The 21,908-nt window shown below is 32.3% G+C and overlaps 5 protein-coding genes across 11 annotated transcripts in view; 2 read left to right on the top strand and 3 right to left on the bottom strand.

The window, feature by feature from the left end:
- The window catches only part of Rps4 (ribosomal protein S4), a 74,535-nt gene extending 68,156 nt beyond the window's left edge, over window positions 1–6,379 (top strand). The window contains exon 9 of the mRNA XM_072910023.1: window positions 6,012–6,379. The gene's annotated coding sequence lies outside the window, so the exon portion shown is untranslated. The remainder of the gene's footprint in view (window positions 1–6,011) is intronic.
- Window positions 50–2,111, bottom strand: Dera (deoxyribose-phosphate aldolase). Its single transcript, XM_072910022.1, has 5 exons — window positions 1,753–2,111; window positions 1,220–1,413; window positions 1,005–1,149; window positions 546–934; window positions 50–487 (listed from the first exon to the last, which is right to left on the bottom strand). Exons 1-5 carry the CDS (start codon window positions 1,796–1,798, stop codon window positions 179–181), a joined length of 1,083 nt encoding a protein of 360 aa, XP_072766123.1. The 5' UTR covers window positions 1,799–2,111; the 3' UTR covers window positions 50–178.
- Window positions 2,733–5,599, bottom strand: LOC140675463 (putative ATPase N2B). Of its 5 annotated transcripts, none has more exons than XM_072910005.1 (8): window positions 5,517–5,599; window positions 4,705–5,098; window positions 4,114–4,299; window positions 3,807–4,048; window positions 3,560–3,728; window positions 3,329–3,469; window positions 3,026–3,145; window positions 2,733–2,950 (listed from the first exon to the last, which is right to left on the bottom strand). In XM_072910005.1, exons 2-8 carry the CDS (start codon window positions 5,080–5,082, stop codon window positions 2,828–2,830), a joined length of 1,359 nt encoding a protein of 452 aa, XP_072766106.1. In that variant the 5' UTR covers window positions 5,083–5,098; window positions 5,517–5,599; the 3' UTR covers window positions 2,733–2,827. The 5 variants fall into 5 exon arrangements, with proteins under 5 accessions (XP_072766106.1, XP_072766104.1, XP_072766103.1 ...); XM_072910003.1 differs by having other exon boundaries at window positions 5,500–5,582; XM_072910002.1 differs by having other exon boundaries at window positions 5,355–5,562.
- LOC140675468 (rab-like protein 3) lies at window positions 6,199–7,570 on the bottom strand. The gene is made up of 5 exons (XM_072910024.1): window positions 7,395–7,570; window positions 6,897–7,106; window positions 6,644–6,792; window positions 6,437–6,559; window positions 6,199–6,378 (listed from the first exon to the last, which is right to left on the bottom strand). Exons 1-5 carry the CDS (start codon window positions 7,438–7,440, stop codon window positions 6,199–6,201), a joined length of 708 nt encoding a protein of 235 aa, XP_072766125.1. The 5' UTR covers window positions 7,441–7,570.
- A 227-nt stretch (window positions 7,571–7,797) lies between these two features.
- On the top strand, window positions 7,798–16,879 carry LOC140675460 (uncharacterized). 3 transcript variants are annotated; one of them, XM_072909999.1, is made up of 9 exons: window positions 7,798–8,086; window positions 8,173–8,454; window positions 8,554–8,829; window positions 8,929–9,041; window positions 9,124–9,426; window positions 9,812–10,125; window positions 10,230–10,618; window positions 10,751–10,837; window positions 11,860–16,879. In XM_072909999.1, exons 1-8 carry the CDS (start codon window positions 7,988–7,990, stop codon window positions 10,790–10,792), a joined length of 1,818 nt encoding a protein of 605 aa, XP_072766100.1. In that variant the 5' UTR covers window positions 7,798–7,987; the 3' UTR covers window positions 10,793–10,837; window positions 11,860–16,879. The 3 variants fall into 3 exon arrangements, with proteins under 3 accessions (XP_072766100.1, XP_072766101.1, XP_072766099.1); XM_072910000.1 differs by lacking the exon at window positions 11,860–16,879 and having other exon boundaries at window positions 8,557–8,829; window positions 10,751–11,322; XM_072909998.1 differs by lacking the exon at window positions 11,860–16,879 and having other exon boundaries at window positions 10,751–11,322.
- Window positions 16,880–21,908: the final 5,029 nt, after the last annotated feature.

Below are 21,908 nucleotides of genomic sequence, written 5' to 3'. Positions count from 1 at the left end.
TTACTACCACTATTGTTGTATGGATCAGGTCAAATCTTTCTTAAAGTAATTTAAAATGAAAGCTTAAAAATTTAAATTTATTAATACAAATTAATACAAATTAACATATTCCAAGAATCATTTCAAAAAGTTTACAAAGGTAATATAAAAACATTTTATCCATTTGTTCCACCCTGATTTAACTCTCTTTTTTAGATTTTTTTTTTTCAATTTTTTCAACTTTTTCTATAGTTACACTTTTTAAATCATTTTTTTCAATTTTTTCAACTTTTTCTATAGTTACACTTTTTAAATCACTTTTTGTGTTTGCAACACAGTATGCAAATGTTTGATGAATGTCACTGATGATATTATCCATCAAACTAGATGCACCAATCCTGAAAAGACAATTTGTCAACCAATCTGATCCTAATTCTTCCTTGATCAAGACCATCCATTCAAGAGCATCTTGTGTAGTTTTTATGCCTCCAGCAGGTTTAATGCCAATCTGTAAACAAAATATGTACTGTAGAAATACGATTTCTAAGAGAACCAAATTGCATTACCTTTGTAGAGGTCAGTCTCTCATATTCCTTTATTGCTCTACACATGACAATACCAACAGGCAAAGTTGCATTAACATCCTCTTTTCCAGTGGATGTCTTGATAAAATTCGCACCAGCAAACATAGCTATCATGGACGTTTTGTACACATTTTTCAAGCTAAATAATTCTCCTGTTGATAATATAACTTTTAAACATACTTTTTTGTTCTTCTCATTACAAGCATTACGAATAGCAACCAGTTCGTTATATAGCTCTATCCATTCATGATTCAAAACTAATGATCGATCGATCACAATATCTATTTCCTGTGCGCCATAGTCTATAGCACAGCGCACTTCCTGCAGCCGAGTTTCTAAAGGATATTGTCCAGAAGGAAACCCACCAGCCACTGATATAAAAATCATAATTAGTCAATATTACATTCACATTACAATCAGAAGAAAAATTTGTTTGCTTACCGCTAGCGATTTTAATTATATCCTTTTTTTTTAGTTTCTTTAAATTGGTCACTACATCTTTTACTCTGGAAGGATAAACACAAATAGCAGCTGGATGCAGCTGTTTATTCCATTCAAATGGAATGTTTTCTGCAATTTTTGCAGCCTGTATATAATATTGATCATTAATTAATTAATTATTTATATTAAAAAATAATGTCATCTTTCTAATGTACCTTGTTACAAAGAGATTCCACATTGCTACTTGTATCATCACCACTCAAAGCGGTCAAATCGATGAAACTTATCACTTTTAATAACCAAGCTATCTTATTTTCAGTTTGAAATATACTAGCTAAGTAACGTATTTGTCGCACACTTTTGTTTATTGATGGCTCATTAATGTACACGTCTAAGAATTTTAGCCAAGCTAAAAGAATGTGCAAGTGTAAATTTAATATAAGATTAAATGTATATAATTTATTATATAAAATTTAATATATATATTAAATTTTATATAATAATATAAATAAAAATTTTATAATAATTTTATATATATATATATATTAAATTTTATATAATAAATTATATATATTTAACCTTATATATATATATATATATATATATATATATATAATTTATTATATAAAATTTAATATATATATATATATATATATATATAAAATTATTATATATCTACTTTTATACATAAAAAGTTGTGCATTGAAAGATAATATGATGTGTTAAAATTACATATTACATTACTTACGTTTAATTGAATCGGCTACAGGGATTTTAGGAGATGAATTATCCATAATTTCAGAAAAATTTAAGATAAATGTATAAACAGCTGTAAGCTCCCAAATAGTGTGACTTTGTATTTGTCACCTCTATTTATCCTATTTATTTGTTTTTATCAAATTAAACACAAAACCGTTGACACAAATTTGTAAACCAACGTGAAAAAAATCTATCTTCTACCAGAATTTATTTTCCGAATGATAAGATAGTTATATATTATGTAATTATATGAAATAAAAATTATAGGAATAAGATATGAAGTCATATATTCACAGTACAAATATGAAGTGTACGCGACTTATCACGTTTTATTTAAAGGTTAGAGATAACACGATCAAAACACGATGAAAACAAGCTTCGAAACAGTACACACATTTAATTTTTTAATTTAATAATTATATTATTTTGACTTACAGTTACTAAAGAAAATTTATTTTAAAAATTGTATTCTTATCTCAGGAAATATTTGAAAAAAATTATCTAAAAAATATATACATAAAAAAGAATATTTATTTTTCTTTTCTTGTTACGTTGAATCCGTATATAATTAAATTTTGATTTAACCAAATGTCTAAATATAAAATATCATTATGATAAAAAATTTTTTCAAGCTATATAAAATTAATTGTCTTTGAGATATACATGCTATTGGTGCTACATAGAAGTAACTAACACATAAGCCAACTATAAAATTTCATGTAATTGAGACTTTACATATGTACATAGATACAAACATTTTTATTTTAGTGCTAAAATTAAGGTTTAATATTGATAAATAATCATATAAATTTTACTTATTCAAAATCTAACATTAAATTAATTATATTTAATGTTAAATTTTGAAAACTTTTTTCAAAAAAAAAATAATATAAATAAAATAAAATACTGACATGATACACTAAGCAATCTGCACACATTTGACAAAGTTAAGTGATTTTGCTTGTAAAATCATCTCATCAAAATTTTTGTCAACATGTGTGCCATAAATATAAATGAATTCACATAGAACCATGTAAATCTACTTGCACTAGTTAAAATTATCATTATCTATGGTGTTCCCATTGTTCCCAATACTGCGAAGTCTGCATCTCAGCCAAACGCGATACAGTACGGTCGAATGCAAAGAGTTCTTCTTCACCAGTAAAGATATTCGCTTTGTGATCTTCCTGAATATAAAATTAACATAATTAACAAATAATCAGATAAAAATTTAATGTTTTTTGTTAAATCAGGATATTTACTGAGCCATGTGAAATCTTTAAGTCATCCATCAGCATTCTTTTCTCGTCAGTATATTCGGACTCACTTTCTGGTAAAAATAGTTGTGTATGTGGTACAGCTGCCGACATAACTACTCGTACCTATAAGTTATTATAAATTTCTATTAGTTTTGTATTAAATTATTAAAACAACTAATATGTCCTTTATCTTTTCTAACTTTAGATAGGTAAAATATAATTTAGATAAGTTAAATGTGTTTCAAACTTTCAAACTAAAATCAGATATGAAAGAAGTTATAATTTATATATAGAAATCTCCTTTACCTTATTATCATACAGTGTATCGATAAGAGTGATAAATCGCCTGGCTTGAGACTTAAGTCGTAGATTCAATTGAGGTATATCTCTTATTATGATTGTATGAAACACCTGACTCAATTCCAAATAGTCGCTTGCTCCAAGAGGCTGTGCAGAGATAATATAACCATATCATTTTCATCTATAATACATTTCATCTAACATATAATTAGTTTTTGAGCAAGACATCCATCTCACCCTGTCACACAATTCTTCGAACGTGGAATCTAGCACCTGTCCGCAGGTTTTCCGGAAAGTGACGTTGCGTCCTCTTATGGAGATCGTTCGTGGTCGTACAATATCGTTCTCCTTAGAGCATAAATATTTGAAAACTTTGTCCACGTCCTTTATCGCATCCTTGTCTTTTCTTTTAATTTACACGGCGGTTAAACAGCGACGATATAGACGATTATTATATAATGACAATTTATCGATTTTCACATACATGAAATATATTTTCTTGCTTCCAGGTCCTGATCTCAATCTATAATCTATTCCAGAATCCAAGTTACTAACGTAGCAATGATCCTTCAGCACTTTTATAAACGGCACGAAGTTTCCCCGTTGTAGTCCGTTCTTGTACAAATCATCGGGCGATCTGTTACTAGTTGCGACTACTATAATGCCATTATCAAAAAGTTCTGTGAATAGACGTTTTAATATCATAGCGTCTGCAATGTCTGTCACCTGCAATACAATTATTTTTAATTGATTTTACAGTTCTTTTTTAAAAATGATATGTAAATATCAACCTGAAATTCATCGAAGCATAATAACCAAGTTTCTTCAGCAATACTGGATGCAACTGGAGGTATTGGGTCGAAAGGTTGCAGTTTGGTACTGCTGGTATCTCGTACAATCATCTTTTTCACTTTATGCACTCTATTATGCACATCCAACATGAAAGAGTGAAAATGAACTCTTTTCTTGTTCTCAATCTAGAATAAAATTTTTAAAAATTTTAAGATACATTATATTGACACTATAAAATATTAAATTTTTGTTTTATACTGCACATGGAAAGCCATGATTAATTTCTAATTATTATATAGTTATATATATTATTTAGTTGTATATATTATATAACTACATTTAATTATTTATTATATTATATATAAATTTTTTGTTTTCTCTTAATTTATTTTAGTTTTAAACTTTAAAAAATTTTTCTAATACTTTGTTTTAATATCTATTTGTTACTTATGTATAACTTTTATATTATTTTCTTCTAGTCTTTTTATAAATATGAAAATTTACATATATGAAAAAAAATATATTATTATAAAATATTTTATCTAGCTTCTCATGCACAATACATGTGGAAACAGCAACCCGAGAGATACCTGGCAGCTATTGTAAAATAGGTCCATCAACATTGTTTTACCTCCACCTACTGCTCCATGAATGTACAAACCTTTCGGCACATCTTTCTTCCTACTACCAAACCATTTTTCCAACAAATTTAATTGTTGTGGCTTATAATTGTGTACCTCGTTGTAAATTCTCTGCAGAATCTGTGTTACTTTCATCTGATGCGCATCATTCATCAATTCACCTCTTGTTATTCTTTGCTTTAAAATACTGACTGGTCCATCATTCAAATTTATGTCTATATTGTGAGCATAGCCACATTTTTGGATACAAAATACTGGTTGAACACGAGTTAACATATGGGAGAGATAATTTACACTAATACACCTCTGTACAAGATAGTATGTCATGACTACAGAATATTACCTGGAAAAATTAAGTCCATCTTTATTAAAAACTATGATTCATCTGTCATATTAATGATCTAAAATGGATCATTTAATCGCAAAAATCTAGTTAAAATAATTGATTTAAAAAAAATTACATCATTAATAATCATTACTCAATAAACTATCAATAATATTGTATTATCTGACATGTCATATTATGTATCATAGGTATGATAACCTTGACACTAGATGTGCGTAAAAATGGCAAGGTGCATATTCAAAATCAAACTCACACACGTGAAATACTAGAAATGTGCGCCTCTCGATTTTATGACGAGAATAAAAATATAACAAGATTTCGTTATAATTTGTGAGGTATATGTACAGAGAAGAGAAAAAGGTCTACTTTTTACGTCACACCTGTTAATTTAAACGTACAATAATATCTTGCGCACCTCATCTGTCCGATGGGAACTGGGACGTGCTTTTTGAAAGATTATTCGCCTCGCGCCGACATGTGACGATGAGGAGCTTCCAAAAAGTTACCACAAAATAACTAGACGCGCTCTAATCGCAATCTTGTCAATCCATTGCCAGATAAGCGCGAATTTCCATTTTTCTCAGATCAAATTGCAATTATTTTAATTCAAACTTTCGCACAAATATGTTATTGTTAAAAAATCTTTACAGAAATTTATGATATAAAATTAATAAATTTAAGAGAAAGAGGGAAGGGAAATAGTAGATATATTTTGCCAAGAAGTAATTTCCTTGGACATTGTTAACATAAAATAATTTTAAAACCATGATACTTTTTATACATATTAAATAGATCACATAGATTTATTATTATATTACATTATAAAATGATTATGCATATAACACGATATTTTTACAATGTAGATGAAAAATATGAATCTAATATAATTTTTATTTATCTCTTTTCACAGTCATCTTTGAGCACATTCATTGGCAAAATGCTTCCATGGGAAAATTAGGAATGTGGATAAAAAGTGCGAGATATCAATAGCCTTGCAATACTTAATCCAGGCACTCCTACAATCTTTCATTGTCACAAGAACTGAGTATTCTGTGTAACGTTGGAATAAAAATATTTCCATTATATTCTTTGCATATTTAGTCATTATGATAAAACTTTGGATATAATGAAGAAGTATAGAGTGGCGGCCTTCGCTTGTCAGGACTAATTGCTTCTCTGGAGGAATAGTAACGTCTTTCAATAACTTTATCAAAGAATCTGCTAAGCTTCACAGATGAACTGGAACCTGCTGCTAAAGATCTTATCTGGCGACAGTCCTGTTAAAATAAATGAGTCAAGCATCTTTGGTGAGTTTGTCAATTAAATAATATTTACCAAAAATATTTCATCGGCACCACATTCTTCTGCAATAGTTGCAGAACGTCTGTGTACATTGGATTTTATAAAATTAGATTCTGAGATTAGATCAAACTTTGTACCAACAACCAAGATTGGAATCTAAAAATAAATGTTATCTATATATTTATCATAAATGTGTACAAAATTAATTATATAATTAATAATTTAGAAAATTTTAATAACCTGTGTTGAGCCCACAAATTTCTCAGGATCAAAGTCCTCAAATGACTTTGATTTTGAGGAAGTACCATCTTTACTTAAGACTTCTTCCAGCCATTTCTGAAGATTCTGCTGTGATTTACGATTTGTTAAATCGTGGACTAATATTATGCCTAGTTGTGAATGATATATTTGCAATCACTGTCAAATTCTGTCACAATTATGTGTCCAAGTTAGATGTAACATCATATTTAATTGCTGTAAAATATATATGTACCATTTGTGGGATTATAAAACACAGATCTTGTATTTTTGTGATTTTGGCTGCCACCAATGTCCCATAGTTCGATAAAGTATCTTCTTTGATTGGGCGTCCCTTCTTTGTATTCGTGCAACTTTACTTCTACTGAACAACCTACAGTCCAAGAAGGATTGCCAATCGGTTGTTGCTGGCATATTAGATGTGTCAATGATGTTTTACCGACACCTGCAATAATGCAAATATCATTAGTCAAATCATATACTTTTTTATAAAACCTATATCAATGACAATTAATGTTTATAATGCAGTATAATAATCTAAACACTTGAATATTATAAATAATATTGATATTTAATAGTGATATATTATGCAATATCGATAATAAGAGATTTTTTATTATATTACAGCAAAGTTTGTTTCATTTTATTCAAATAAAGTATTATATTTACATATGGATAATATTCTGGAAAAAGTTGTAAGTAGTGTAATATTACATATTTTTCCTATATTTACCTGAATCACCTACTACGATAATTTTAACTTTATCAATTGCTGCCATTAATAAGTCGTATTGAATTACATGTATTTTATGAATTAATTTCGATATTTAACAGATGGTCATTTGACAGTTCGTGTCAGGTTGGACTTTTCAAGCATGTGTATCGAACACGAATTCTATGATTAATAGAACGAATACAATTTTTCCATTATTGACCGTTTCCAAAAATTTTATAAATTTATTGCCCTAAGGCCAGGTTTACAATAGCTGTAGTAAGCTTTAAGTCGTAAGAAATGAACCAATCATATTCATTTTCTTCTCTAAAGTCTTACAGCTTAAGGCTTACTACATCTATTGTAGACCCGGCCTAAAGAAAGATACAGAACCACAGACCTCTATATATAAGAAGTCTATGGTTAGCAAACTATAGATGTTTATGATATATATAAAATTATATTTTTGAATCTTCAGGTTAGGCACACAGATCACGTAGATTAGAATGCGAATTATTTTGTCACCATCGAAATAATATCTTTCGGTTCTTCATATTTTTGTACAATTTTGTAAAACCACGTACAATATTTACAAAAGAACATACGTCTGAAGAATGAACACAAAAACTAATACAGCTGAGAGGATAACTGCTACAAGCAAGAAAACTGAAAAGCATCCACAAACTTTTAAAACATATGATGCGGGACATAAGGTCTTACAAAATTCTGTATAGTATAATTTCTATCGCAAATTTCATAATACGTACTTCATAATATATTCTTATAATTTCAATTACAGCATGTAACAACAAGCCCTGCTAAAGAATATGTACTACTTGGTAAAGGAGATATTGTGGTCACGGTAAAAAGGGAAGAAAAAGCTAAAGATCAGAAACGTATTTCACCTACAATTTCTAGTCCTGGACAAAAAGCTGAAAGAAAAAGGTCCGCAACTAGTAATGGTGAAATACTACAAAAATGGGGTCCTATATTTAGAGAATCATGTATGAAACAATGCTCTAAACAGACCAAAAGTAAAGAAGACTCAAATGTTAAAAGAATGCAACAAAATGGATATAATGTAAGTATTATACATTGAGCACGATTTAATTTACAATTTACAATATATTACATATTAAGTCATTTTGATTTTATATTTAAATTATTTCTTTATATTTAGCAGAAACCTACTGGTACAATTTCTAAAAGCGTACCTTCCCAGGAAAAACCAAAAAAGGATTCAAAAACTTATGTTCTTGTTCAGGATCGTGGTGTACAATGTCCTGAAATATCCAAAAATACCAACAGATTTCATGTATTTAATCCAGTACGTACATTAAGCTTTTTAATGAAAGAATTAAAGGATTTAGTTATAAAAAAAGATGATAGAATTTGTGAAATCTTTACTGAAATGGAAAATGTACTGTTCAGGATACCTGAAAAACTAGAGTCTGAGGTATGTATTGTTTTGCGATTTATATCTTTATGCATATTGCATGTTCTATAAGTTGCCAAAGTTCCATTATCATTATATATACTCTTTATTTATTTTTAGGATTTGGAAAAAATAGACACACTAGAAGCAAGTGCACTTCAATTAAAGGAATTTAATAAAAAAGTAAAGACTATGTACGAATCATGGGCATCAGAACGAGAAAGATATGAAAGGTTTGATGTATGATCAATAGTAATGGAAAAAATTAAGAATTTAATTTCAGTTTTAAAATTTTTCTGTTTTATCTTAAACTAGTTCAATTCGAAAAAAAGAGGAGCAAATCAAGGAAGCAAGTCAAAAGCAAGTAGAGGTTGGACTCCATACAGAGATGCTTACTAAAAAATTAGAAGAAATAACTCGTGTAATAAAAGCTAAAAATGAAGCAATATCAACACTTGAACAACAAATTGAAAATGATGAAAGAATAATCTCAAATTTAAAAACAAAATTGACAAACCAAACGGAACTTAACGAATATCTGATAATGGACAAAGATAAACTTTCAAAATTGTCTTCTTACAAGGATACATTAATCATCCAATACCAAAATACAATAAGGTTGGTTTTTTTTATTAATTTTATATATATATATATATATATATATATATATATATATATATATATATAAATATTTTTAAATTTACTATGATGGATTTACTAATTGTGCAATTTATATAATTAATATAGATCATATAATTGCACATTTACCAATAATGTAATAAAAAATGTGTACATTATATATATATATGTATGTATGTATGTATGTATGTATGTAAAAATTTTTTATTACATTATTGGTAAATGTGCAATTATATGATCTATATTAATTATATAAATTGCACAACAATTAGTCCATCATAGTAAATTTAAATATATTTTTAACACTTATCTATTTAAAAATAATGTATAATCGATGTATATTTATATATTTTATATATTGCAGTGATCTACAAACTCAAATTGAAAAACTCAAATTGCAAAATGTTTTAAGTGAAGTTTTTGTGAAAGAAGGAAGTATGAGTTCTCAAGCATCAGCTATTCAAACAGGACTCGCATATTCATCTCCTACATCGAGTTTTTCCGATCACTCTAATAAATCCTTACACGATGTATCAGATATTTCTACAGTAGAAAATGCTTCTGAAGAAGATGTTAGTCTAAAAGAAGACATACCCGTTAAAGATTCGGCGCGTTTGGAATTTGTTAGCTTACTTGATGGGGAATCTTCGCATACTATAATGCAGGACCAAAGTCAAGGCAATTATATTTGAATTTACTTTATATAATTGCAAAAATGTTATTTTTATAATGAAATTTATTTTAATACGATTTATAATTTATATCATGTTTTATATTGACAGTTATGAACGATAAAGGAACAGTAATGCATAATAAAAGTAATATTGCTTCTTATCGAAACGTGAATGATGTGTTTCCGAAAAAATGCTTACATCATTCCTCGAAAAAAGGCCATAATAAAGAAAACGATGTGTGTAAAATAAGAAAGTTTTCCAGAGTTAAGGAAAGACAAAAAGATAACACAAAAAATTCGTTTTGTCATAATACATCAAAAATTTTTGGAAGTATTACATCTACTAAACCAATGGTTTCTGATATATGGAAGCAAGGATGCGATACGCACATTAATAGGATACCTGTTAATGTACCGAGTCCATTACGGAATTATCCACATCCTGATTGGAGCGAGAGTAGTTTACCTAGCGTTAGTACGGCCTCTGACTTGGACATGGTACCATCGAACGATATTTAAGAAACTATATATACTTAAAATCAACAATTCTTGCAAAGTTTCCCCCATCTGGAAGCTTACTGACGTAATTGTCAATTCACTGAATATGTACAAACTTATATCTTGTTGCAGAGTTATGATAAGCAGTCGTACAATACACATTCTAGTTCATAATGAAGTCTACAATAACTAAAGCGATTTTTATATTAAGTGACCCTGGTTAGTATAATTAAGACATGTATATTAAATACATATAGCTTACACAACACACACATTCCTATTAAAATAGTAGATTATAAAATTTGTATCTATATTTTGCACATATATTGAAATTTTTTTGACATTTTATTAATTTATTAAAATTGTATTAAAATTAAAACATTGACTGATGAAATTTTAGATAATCCAAATTATAAAAATATATAGACAGTCAAAAGTATATTTTTCTATAAATATATAAAATTTTTATTTGCAAATTTATTTGTAGCGGTATCATATTTGTTACGGTATCAAGATTTTGACATATACCTGCATTATATTACGAATTAACTGTGCACATATAATGTTTCAACGTATACTTGCTTTACGGAGAACAGGTCACGAATATAAATTTTACGCATAAGAACAAGATGTATATATAGATATATATATATGTATTTTTTTATCACATATGTATATATACAAGTAAAGTATAATACTTATAATATTTTGTAAGTCTTAATAGGATTAAAAGGGAACATTTTAATACACGTAAAACATTCATCGGTTTTGCATGAAGACGTCTTGAAATACATTTTATATTCGTGTTTTCCAGTAAGCGTGTGGTATGTTTTTTCTTCTGAACGATTCGCGATTCTTTTTCTTCTGATGACCTTTAATTGTTTGAGAGAAATGGTTATCTCTGCTAACGATTAATAACATTACGAACACAGTTCCAACGATTCGACACACGCTAAATGAATAACGATACGAACTTGGAAACGAAAAGGACTTTGCAATTTCGTTCGGATGAGAAAACGGATACGATGAAAATGTACGATAATGTTTAAAAATCTTTTTATTTATACACACTCGTGCTTTCTCACAAGGGAATTTTCCTCGGTTTATATCTTTTTTTTTTTTTTACACACATTTAGTTATAATATACCTAAGGACGTACCCCGTATCTGTTTTTTTTTTTTTTTTATAAAATAGTAAATCACATGTTTCGCCAGTCGTTTAATTTTGATTATTAATTTCAGGCTTTCAAATCAACGCGCGCACTACCCTCCTCCTAGTCTCTTCCTTTTCATTTTCGCGCGCAGTAGATTCGATATATCGATGCCTCCCTTTATACCATTCTCGACCAAATGTCTAATTTTGTGGCGCGGTGCGACACTTCGCTTCATCCGTTCGAAGAAAATTCCGTCGCGATTTGAGGATATTTGAAGTTTCCTTCCCCCAGATACGTATACTTTCACGTACAAGTAAGTACGGTTGTTGTTTTCTTAATACATATTACAGAGGCATTCTAAAAAAACGTGAATTTTATTTGATTCGTCCGCCGGTGGTCTTCCACGACTATATACGTTTAAATTGTCTCTTTTAACGTATACTATTAAACGTATCAGGTCGTATCAAAAGTCGCGCATTCGCTCCAAGTTAGCGAGAAAGAATCTTCGATCGTAATTTTTGACATTTTGCAATTATATCTTAGATCGCAATTCAAGAGTTTGCCAAGAAAATTAATCCCGTAGGATAGAGTTTATTATTCAGTTATTATATCGATGGTCTAAACTACTTGATTTGCAATAAATAATTTTTCATGTAATTTCAAATTCATCAAAAGGTTGTGAAAAATCGCGAGACTTTTGACACAGCCCATATATGTCAAAAATCATGTAAATAAAAAATACGACGATATCTAGATTATAATAAAAACCATGCACAGTGTTCTATCGAAAGAAAAACTACCTCGATAAAACACTGTAAGTCCGATCGACCAGATAGTACAATAGCAATGACCGTTGTGGATGAAAAGACATGTCTTGTACGCAAACGTTTGCCATGTAACGATTTCGCATTAGCTAACTTTTATCTCTTGGATGGATTATACATTCCGAAGTTTTTTGTTTTTATCAACGAACTATTTTGCTATTTGAAAAAAGCTAAACTGAATTGCAGCTTTAATTCTGTCAGCGTTCGCTCGAACGCCGAAATTTCTGCAAAGAGATTCTAACGAAAAGAACGATACCACGTAAAATCGCGTGACTCTTGATAATGTTCAAAGTACTTAGTTCTGTCACACCATTTAAATAATATAAAACTCTTATCCCACGTTTTAATCGCATGAGATGTGCAAGGATATTTTTTTCCGTTAAATTTGACGATTATCTCGAAAAGAAATCGTACGACGCGAATCATCGAAGTCCCGATCGAACGAGACACAGTGTATATTAATCTCGCGAGATTAATTCGATGCTCATCATTCGATCAGTCATCGTTGACTTAGATTACATCATTATTGGAGCACATGAAAGTATGTCGTTGCGCGTTCGCTAAATTACGTCGTATCTCGCTTTTCGTTTGATTTTTTATCTCGCATATGTAATAGCCAAAAGAATAATATATCGGAGAGAAAAATATTTAACACACACGGTATTCGGCACGGAAACCTTTGCGTAAGTGTGTACGTGTGTGTGCGCATTCGTATATCTATCATTTTTTTTTTTTTTTTTTTTAAATAAATACATATGTACATTTTGTGTCGATCATAAAGTTAAACGCGTGCATTCGCCTTCGGTACCATTTGTTTCTCTTCCTTTTTGATTTCCTCGCTTTCGAAGCGCATACACATCTCGCAATTTGGAATATATTTGGAATTAACTAGCGTCAAAATGTATAATATAATACAATCGGTGCTGTGAAGACAACGGACGAATGGAATGCTAACTATATCTATTTGGACAGGCCAGCTCATTTCGCACAATTTCGCAGAAGAGTGTCTCGTGAAGAAATTAACACTTTCGTAATTTTTGATGATCGCGGATTAACGGCCGCATCTCGTCGCACGGTATAATATCACTAACATATGTATACGTATCGTATAATGTGTATATTACAGTAGACGATCATTCGTGTAGAAATCGTAAAATTGTGAGTCGATTAAAATGAATCTAGCCGACTTTATAATATCCTAATTAATAATCTCAACTATATAATTATACGCCCAAATATAGCTCAGATATCGGAAGTGATAGTGGGCTGTTGTAAAAATAAAAATTTAACATTTGTCATCTTGAGGTTGCATGTTATGGAAGGACATGTTTTATTGTTTTATTGTACGTTATATACTGCTTTGTTCGGTGTAAAAATATAAAGCATTTCGATTACAGACTTCATACGTACGGGCGTTGCCATTGTTACGGAGTAATCGGCGGCTATTACGATAACTTGTCTCTCTCATTTTCCTGCAACTTTGTCTTCTTCCTTGATGTAGGATTGCGTGCGTCCGTTCAAAAAAAAAAAAAAAAAAAAAAAAAAAACTTATCGTTAAAAGAAGTAATACACAGCGAAATTATAGAAAGGCACAATTATTGAATTAAACTGCTAACAAATTATTCCTAGATAGTAAAAAAAAAAAATTAAAATGTGTCGCATTTTTCTTTCGCGCTGAAAGAATAACGTTAAATCCGATTGTTGAAGTTGTCGAGAAATGTTTGTTTCTTAGATTCTTGGAATCCTCTGCTTTAATTATCCTTCGGACAATAGTTATTACAGTCTAAAGGGACGCAATTACACGCGGATATTAAAAAAATAATCCCAGCTTTATGTAAGCAATCCTACTTCAAGAAATACAGTCCCGAGTTCTCGTTCGTCTAACAATGGCCCAGACTATGGAGTTAATAATTGCTTTCATGTGGCAATGGTAACAATATGTGTGTATAACAAATATACTTAGAACGGTTTCACTTGTGGTATTACGGTTCTCTGTAATAAATCATATTCATCTGTTCAACTGTTGCTGAATAACAAGGTATGCGGAGTAATATACGTAGGTACAACGCGACCAACTTTCTGCATCGCTTTTCTGTCAAACAAAAGACAATTACTCATATAATTATCGAAGAGCAAAGACGACTTCGGCTACTTTTTGATTTTTGTTGACTTTTGTGTCTTTGGATTTTATAAATAAAAAGTTTTCTCCCCGTAAAAAAAGGATAGAAATTTAAAGAAATTGATTTTCACATATACATTTTTCCATACAAATTTATCGAAGATTAAGAAATTTATCAATTTTTTTTTCTCCCACATAATCTATTTTAATCCTTTCAGGGGATGCTTTCATAAAAATTAAAACTCTATCTCGTTACAAAGAGGAGAGCAAACTTCTTTCTAATTCTCCACATTCGGCTTTATTATATCAGTATATTTTATTCCGCGAAAGGTATTAAAAAGATTATTTCTTCAGTCGTTCTCGTAAACTACATTTGCAATTTATGCTTATCATTCGATTTATCAATTTCTTTTTTAAGTCACTTTTTTTACGGCGTTTTTTTGACACCGACTGCCTATCTTTTTGACGCTCCTCCGATTATACGAATAAATCACAAAAGTAATTGTCCGGAAAGCGACGCAAAACTTCCGTCGATGTATATGGACTTGCTGCAATTAAACACTATACACTTCCTGCTCGTGCCCCCCAAAACACGACGTACGGACTTTCGAACGACTACTATTTGCAGTCTACTAGGCGCGAGATACGCAATATGTTTTTATGTATGTGTGTGAATTATCGTTATTATTACTCTGACGAACATTCGTATGTCTTTTTTTCTCTATTCCTTTTCTCTTTCTCTCTCTCTCTGTCACTCTCAAGAATTGTAAAATTACAGAACCCTCTGCGTGGTCCTCTATTTACACACACACACACACTAGTGATTCCCATTTGTTTAATCATTTAGCGTATACCGAGAAACGCGTACGCGAGAACGACATAGTATTGCGACACACCTGCGTTTAACGCATCTGTCGAATCTCGATTATGTAATTTCGATCGACAGAGTCACGATAAAACATCGCCGGACGGGCAGATTTCTCTCTCCCTAGATTTTAATTGGTCCGGCGCGTCCGGTGTATACGAGACTAATAATAATAATAATAATAACGCCGCCCACAAATTGTACATTTCCGGAAGTTGGTTTTTTTCGTGCGTCCCAATACCTTACCGTCTCTCGTGCAACGCGCGCATGTATATATATATATTTATTTATTTATTTATTTATTTATTTATTTATTTATTATATATAGTATAAACATCTTTTTTTTTTTTTGTTCTCGTGTGCGCTCAACTGTCTCAATACACGAGATTCGGAAACGTCATCTAGCTGAGACGAGTGCAACGCAAAGTTTTGGAAAAGTTGTCATTTGGACAATCGAACGAAACTCTAATCAGTCGATGTGTAATACAAGCGCGTCCGTCCCGCCCCTCCCCCCTCCTTCCCTCCCTCCCTCCATCCTTCCTTTCCCGCCCGCATTGCTCTTATTATAGTATATATTTATATATATATATCTATATATAATACGTATAACATTTTTTGATTAAGTGACACGTGTCGTGTAACCGCGTGCAATCTCACGAGGGAAACCGTCTTATTGAAAAAGGATGAAAAACATTGTGGCGCGCTGAAGAGTCGAGCAATCCGCGTTTAAAGATCAGATTTAAGATCAGTCGGAAACAGTGGGCTGAGTTTGTTTTTTCTATCTTGTCGTGACGCTTACGGAAAGGAATTAAAATCTATACAACATAAAGAGTAACATATATACGTTTCATGAGATAATCGTATTTCGCGTATTTCATTAAGAAAGATTCAAGCCGAATCTTCGTTCGGTTCGCGTTGTAATCTGTAACGAATGTTTAAATATTTTAAAGAAAATCATGGCGATACACACGTAATATTATATATACATATATGTATTAAAACTCTTAATACGTTTATATGTGTTTACACGAAAAATTAGAATTTTTCGCTTGTAATAAAGGTATGAAGAGAAAAACACACGTACAAAATATATAAGTCGATTTAAGATAAAGTAAAAAACGCGACCCTATTATCTTGTCGATAAAATTGTTTCCGACTTGTTCGAAAACCATCTTTCGGGATTGTCACTTCTTTGCATTGTCTTATCGATACGTCGGAAACGACTTGAAAACGGTCATTAAAATGTAAATATTATTACTGTTATTATTATTATTATTATTATAATTATTATTGTGTTATCACTATTATTATTATTATTATTATTATTATTATTATTATTATTATTATTATTATTATTATTATTATTATTATTATTATTATTATATTATTCATATTCTCTCTCTATAAGTCACACTGAATTACGTATTCTTCGGTAGAGCGTGGAAGATGCCTGCAGTGTTCTCGGAGCATCTGTGCGATGATCTATTATATTAATATGTATATATGTGTATTTTGTATGTGTGTGTCATGTGTCATAAATTTGTAGCGATATTTCTTCAACGTAAAGAAAGTCACCATGATCCTTCGTATTTGATTTTCGCTTGACATGGTTTAAAAGTTCCTGAATGTACGTATATATATATATATATATATATATATCTATATAGATATTTGATTGCCGCGACGCGTCAGCTCACGTTTTCACCTATGCGGATTGGACGTGGTGAGATTTCACTTTTTACTTGTCAATTATCGCCCGTGCGAATTTTTTACATGCCGCGACTAATGTTCGTAAAAGATCATGGCACACCGCTACGTATTAATCGATCGATCACATTTTTTTTTTGTTTCTTGTTCACTATATACTCTCTGCATAATCGCTTTACAAAATTATATATACAATTGTATCTAACTTTGCGTATACCAAACGAGCGTTCGTTAATCGCGTATATTATGAGTTGAGATGGGAATCAATAGTTGAGAGCTTTTAAGTCTGTAAGAGAAGAAAAAGATTTATAAACCGACAATTATATCGTGTCGTAAGAAAAGTAACCTGAACAATTGGGATAATTATTAAAAGTATCTTAAAAAATCGGGCCTGCCTTATATGAAGAAGAAAAAAGGGACGCTTCTCGGTATAAGGCAAGCTTTGATTTTTGGCTCATTGTCAGATAATCTATTTCTTTTACACGTAGAATGCATATCGTCGTTAACGCTCGATAATTGTATTTTTGTTCGTATAACCATTTATCGATTTTGCATTATCAAAGGCGCTAATGTCATAATTGGAATCTTTCGAAACATCAATAATAAATCCAAGATTATCATATAAAGAAATACATATATATATTTTAAATGCGTAATATATGTACCAATTATGATAGATGCAGTCTCGTAGTATCGATATCCGTATACCTTTGTTCTAACGCGATGAGAGGACGGGAGTTTTAAAAAAAAAACATTAGAATGTTTATAATATTCCTAACAAAGACAACATTCATAAAATCGCTTGTTTCGCGCTAACTATTAACGATTCAGCTATCGGAGACCATCGTCTGCTCGAAGAAACTTATGAATCACTCTGTAGTATGTCGTTACTCTCCTACCACACATTTCTTCCTGACTACTCGCACCGCTGTTCCCTTCTATCCTTTCTTAGGAGTCCTCTCCTCTCTGTGTGTGCACCTCCTCTCCAAGTTTATTTCCACTCCTTGAGAAAGAGAGAGGAGGGGCTCGTCCTCCGGGCTACCGGCATGCTACACAAAAAACGGTCAGACTCCGATTCGAAGGTCGGTGAGCGTTTCATTGGCGTAGCAGGTAGCTACGATTAAAAAAAAAATAAAACGAGATACGTTTTTAAACAAGTAAACAGAGTCAGACAGGCTTCGATGCACAAATGCGCGACGCGACATGCCTCGCAAAAACAAAGCGCAGCGGTGGTCCGTTTGTATCGTCATCCAATAGCGATCTCTCATAAAATGAAAATTCTGGATTTATCATATTTCTGATAAAGAAAAAAAATCTAAGAAAAATATCTCTATTATATATAATTTAAAATAATGCAGTTAATGAACTAGAATGGTCGAGTGCAATTATGACCTCTATAAACCAGTTCTCTCTTTTGAAACTCTCGAGAAAATTAAAATCTAAATTTTATCTCTCAAGTTTTTGAGCGATTGCTTTATACTCTGTCATTATTTATGATTTTTGATTAGAGATTAGCAACTTTATAAGAAGCTAGGATACGAAACCCTCACAGATCGATTCATCAAACTCTGTCATTAAAGCATTTTTTTACGAGCGGAGGACGATAGTTAAATCTAAGGGGCAACAAGTTGTCAGACACGTCGATCGCATATGTTGTATACATGTCGTGTCAAATTACACAAAGAATCGATAAAAATATCGCGTTAAATTTTTCGAGACAACGTTACAATGCGAAAAATAATGCAATGTATAGTAGACTGTAGGGTGTATATACATATATGTTTTGTACGTATGTACGTACTAATTGTTTAACGCTTTGATTAGCAGTAGCGATGGCGAAGCTCGACAAAGGAAGAGAGAACGATAGATCGCGCCCGATTAATAAAATAATAAACGCGCCTCGCCCCTACACAACGGACGCAATGTGCGTCGCGGTGTCAATTTTCGCGTTCGCGCGTCCCGCGAACTTGGAGATGAACGGCGAACGCGCGTAACGGGGAGTAATAAAACGATTAACGTTTGCGGCGCGCGTTTTGCGAGAGCCCGGGCGAGCGATTAACCTGTTGCTGTTGGTTTATTCATCCCCATCCCGGAATTGGGTGAGACGCGCGACGAAACTACAGCGAAACCTGGCGAACTAATCTACTAGTATGCAAACGCCGCCGCCGGCGAGAGTCCTTTGCATAGCAGTCCTTCGCCGGTCCGGCCCGGCGACTCGTAATAACAGCCAGACGGTAGTAACTACTAACGCGCATACACACACACACACACATACACACACACGCACGTCAAACAGCCGCAAAGCTGTCGGCGACAATCTTGAGAGCCTTATTTCGACTCTTAATTTTTAAATATTTTAAATTTAGTTTAATCAGTTCTCTTTAAAGAATTGAGAAAAATTAATTCAAATTTTATTTTCCCAAGATATCTTAACAGCCTGGTTTATATTCCGTTGTTACACTCAATCTTTCGAATCTTAAAAAGTCTGTAATGCAGACTCTTAAGGAAAAACAAAAACTCAAGTCTTTATTTTTTTCCTTTAGAATTTTTAAATTTGTAGAGAGAGAGGAAGGGAAAACACTAAAGTTTTTATCTTGTTTTCTCTCGTAATATCTTAAAATTTTTAGAACTTTTTAAAATCTTTAGCTCGTGTGGATATATTCAATGGTACAGAACGCAAGTTTGCGATGAATTCTCTGGCTCGCTAATATTATTTTTATAAAATGAAAACATGAATTTTTCTTTGCTTCCTTATAAAAATCTGTATTACAGATTCTCTTATAGTCTATATTACAAACTTTATTACTCTTAAAAAAAAAGCAAAGAAATTTGAATTTGAATTTTTTTCTTTACAATTAATTCTAATAATATTTTCATTTATAAAAGTATAAACATTATCACACATTAATTACACAAATACATTTTTACACTCACATCTAGAAGATGATTTTTTAATATCTTCTTGAAAAAAGCTCAAGTAATAACTTTATGTAAAACAGAACATTAGTAAAAAAAAATGAAGATAAACTGTGGCACCAATTTAATATTAGCGAGTTAAGATTAACGCGGACTTGTGTTCTTCATCCGTTGATGCAGAAGCGGCATACACGAGAGAGACATGAAAGGAAGTGGACTGACGCGACGCGCGGATCCAGCTGTCCCACCGATCCTGGCAAATTTCGTCGTGCTTGTTTAGATTTCTCCGTTATACGTTGCATAATCTCCCGGTGACTGGGTCCCGGAGCAGAACGACAAAAAAGGGGAAAAGAGAGAAAGAAGCTAACGAAAAAGAATCGCGAATACACGTCCGCGATGCGCGGAAAAAGGTGGACAGGGACGAGGGGTAGGGACAAGAAAGAAAAACAAAGTTCTCTCGCGGAGAGCAGGAAGTGGGTTCGCGTAAAAAGAAAAGCCCCGGCAGAGGCGTCCGCGAAGCGACCGGAGCGAAGAGAGCGGAGTGGAGTAGTAGGCCAAGTGGCAGCAACTTCCTCGGAGCCGCGATTCTCTTCCGAGAGACCGTGAGATAGAAAGAGAGAAAGGCCAGATAGAGGAAGCAGGAGAGGAGAGGCACCTTTTATTTCGTTCGGAGTAACTGTCAGCCGGGCATTTCGCGCAGGCAAAATAAAGTATAAAGGGCACGCACACCGGTGAGGTTTATACGATCAGCACGAGACGCAGACGTCCGGGACTCTTCGGCGTCCCGATCAGTAATGGATTTAACATGCATGGGGCCCCGAAAGCTCCACTGATAAAAAAAAAAAAAAAAAAAAAAAAAAAAAAAAGATCTCGAGCGAAAAATTGATGCGAATCAGTGAATATAAAATACACATAATTATGAATAATGCATAAATACCAAAAATTAAGCGTATAATTAAACATGTTTATGAGAAATGCATTTTCTTCAATATTTATGAATTTTTATAAATAGATAACCGTTTTTTTTTAAATAATTTATTCATGTCCTCCCCTCCAGTCAAATCTAAACCGCTTAAAACAATGCCCCTCTCTCTCTCTCTCTCTCTTTCAAGAAATTCGCCCGATTGTCCTCTCTTGCCCGCTTCTTTCTCCCTTTCGTCAGCATCTCGCGTCTCTCTCGCCGGTCCTTCGCGCCGCCCTCTCTTTCTCTTCCACGATATCTCCCCGTTCCCTTCACCCTCCTCTCTATCCCACGACGCTCGCAGACGCTTCTGGCAGACGAAACGCGTTTTGTTCTCAACTTCCTCGATCGCGCCTTCCGGAGCACAGTGCGTGAATTCGCGAGGGACCATGCAAGCTCCACGCTGTTGCATGTTCGTCGTAGCCGGGCGTGGATTCTCGATGTCGAGGGAAGAGCCGGCTAATTTTGAACACGAGCTGTATTAAGATTTCTTCGATTCTACGAATCCTCCGCGATCTTTAGCGTCACTCTCCGAAGATATCTGGCTTAAAATAATATTTCTCGGTTAAAGAATCACAACTCGACATATCGAAATATCGAGTCGAATCTTTTCGCTGTGCCACCCTTTAACGGAGATTCGCGCGGCGATAAACATGACGAGATGCACCGTAGATGCAATCTCGCATCGGAATGTTTTTTTCAAAGATCCTTCGCTCGTTCTTGCCGACGAGGAATTTCGTTCACG

The sequence above is a fragment of the Anoplolepis gracilipes genome, chromosome 17, assembly GCF_047496725.1.
Source record: "Anoplolepis gracilipes chromosome 17, ASM4749672v1, whole genome shotgun sequence".
Lineage (NCBI taxonomy): Eukaryota > Metazoa > Arthropoda > Insecta > Hymenoptera > Formicidae > Anoplolepis > Anoplolepis gracilipes.
This window is presented reverse-complemented; position numbering and strand designations above follow the sequence as displayed.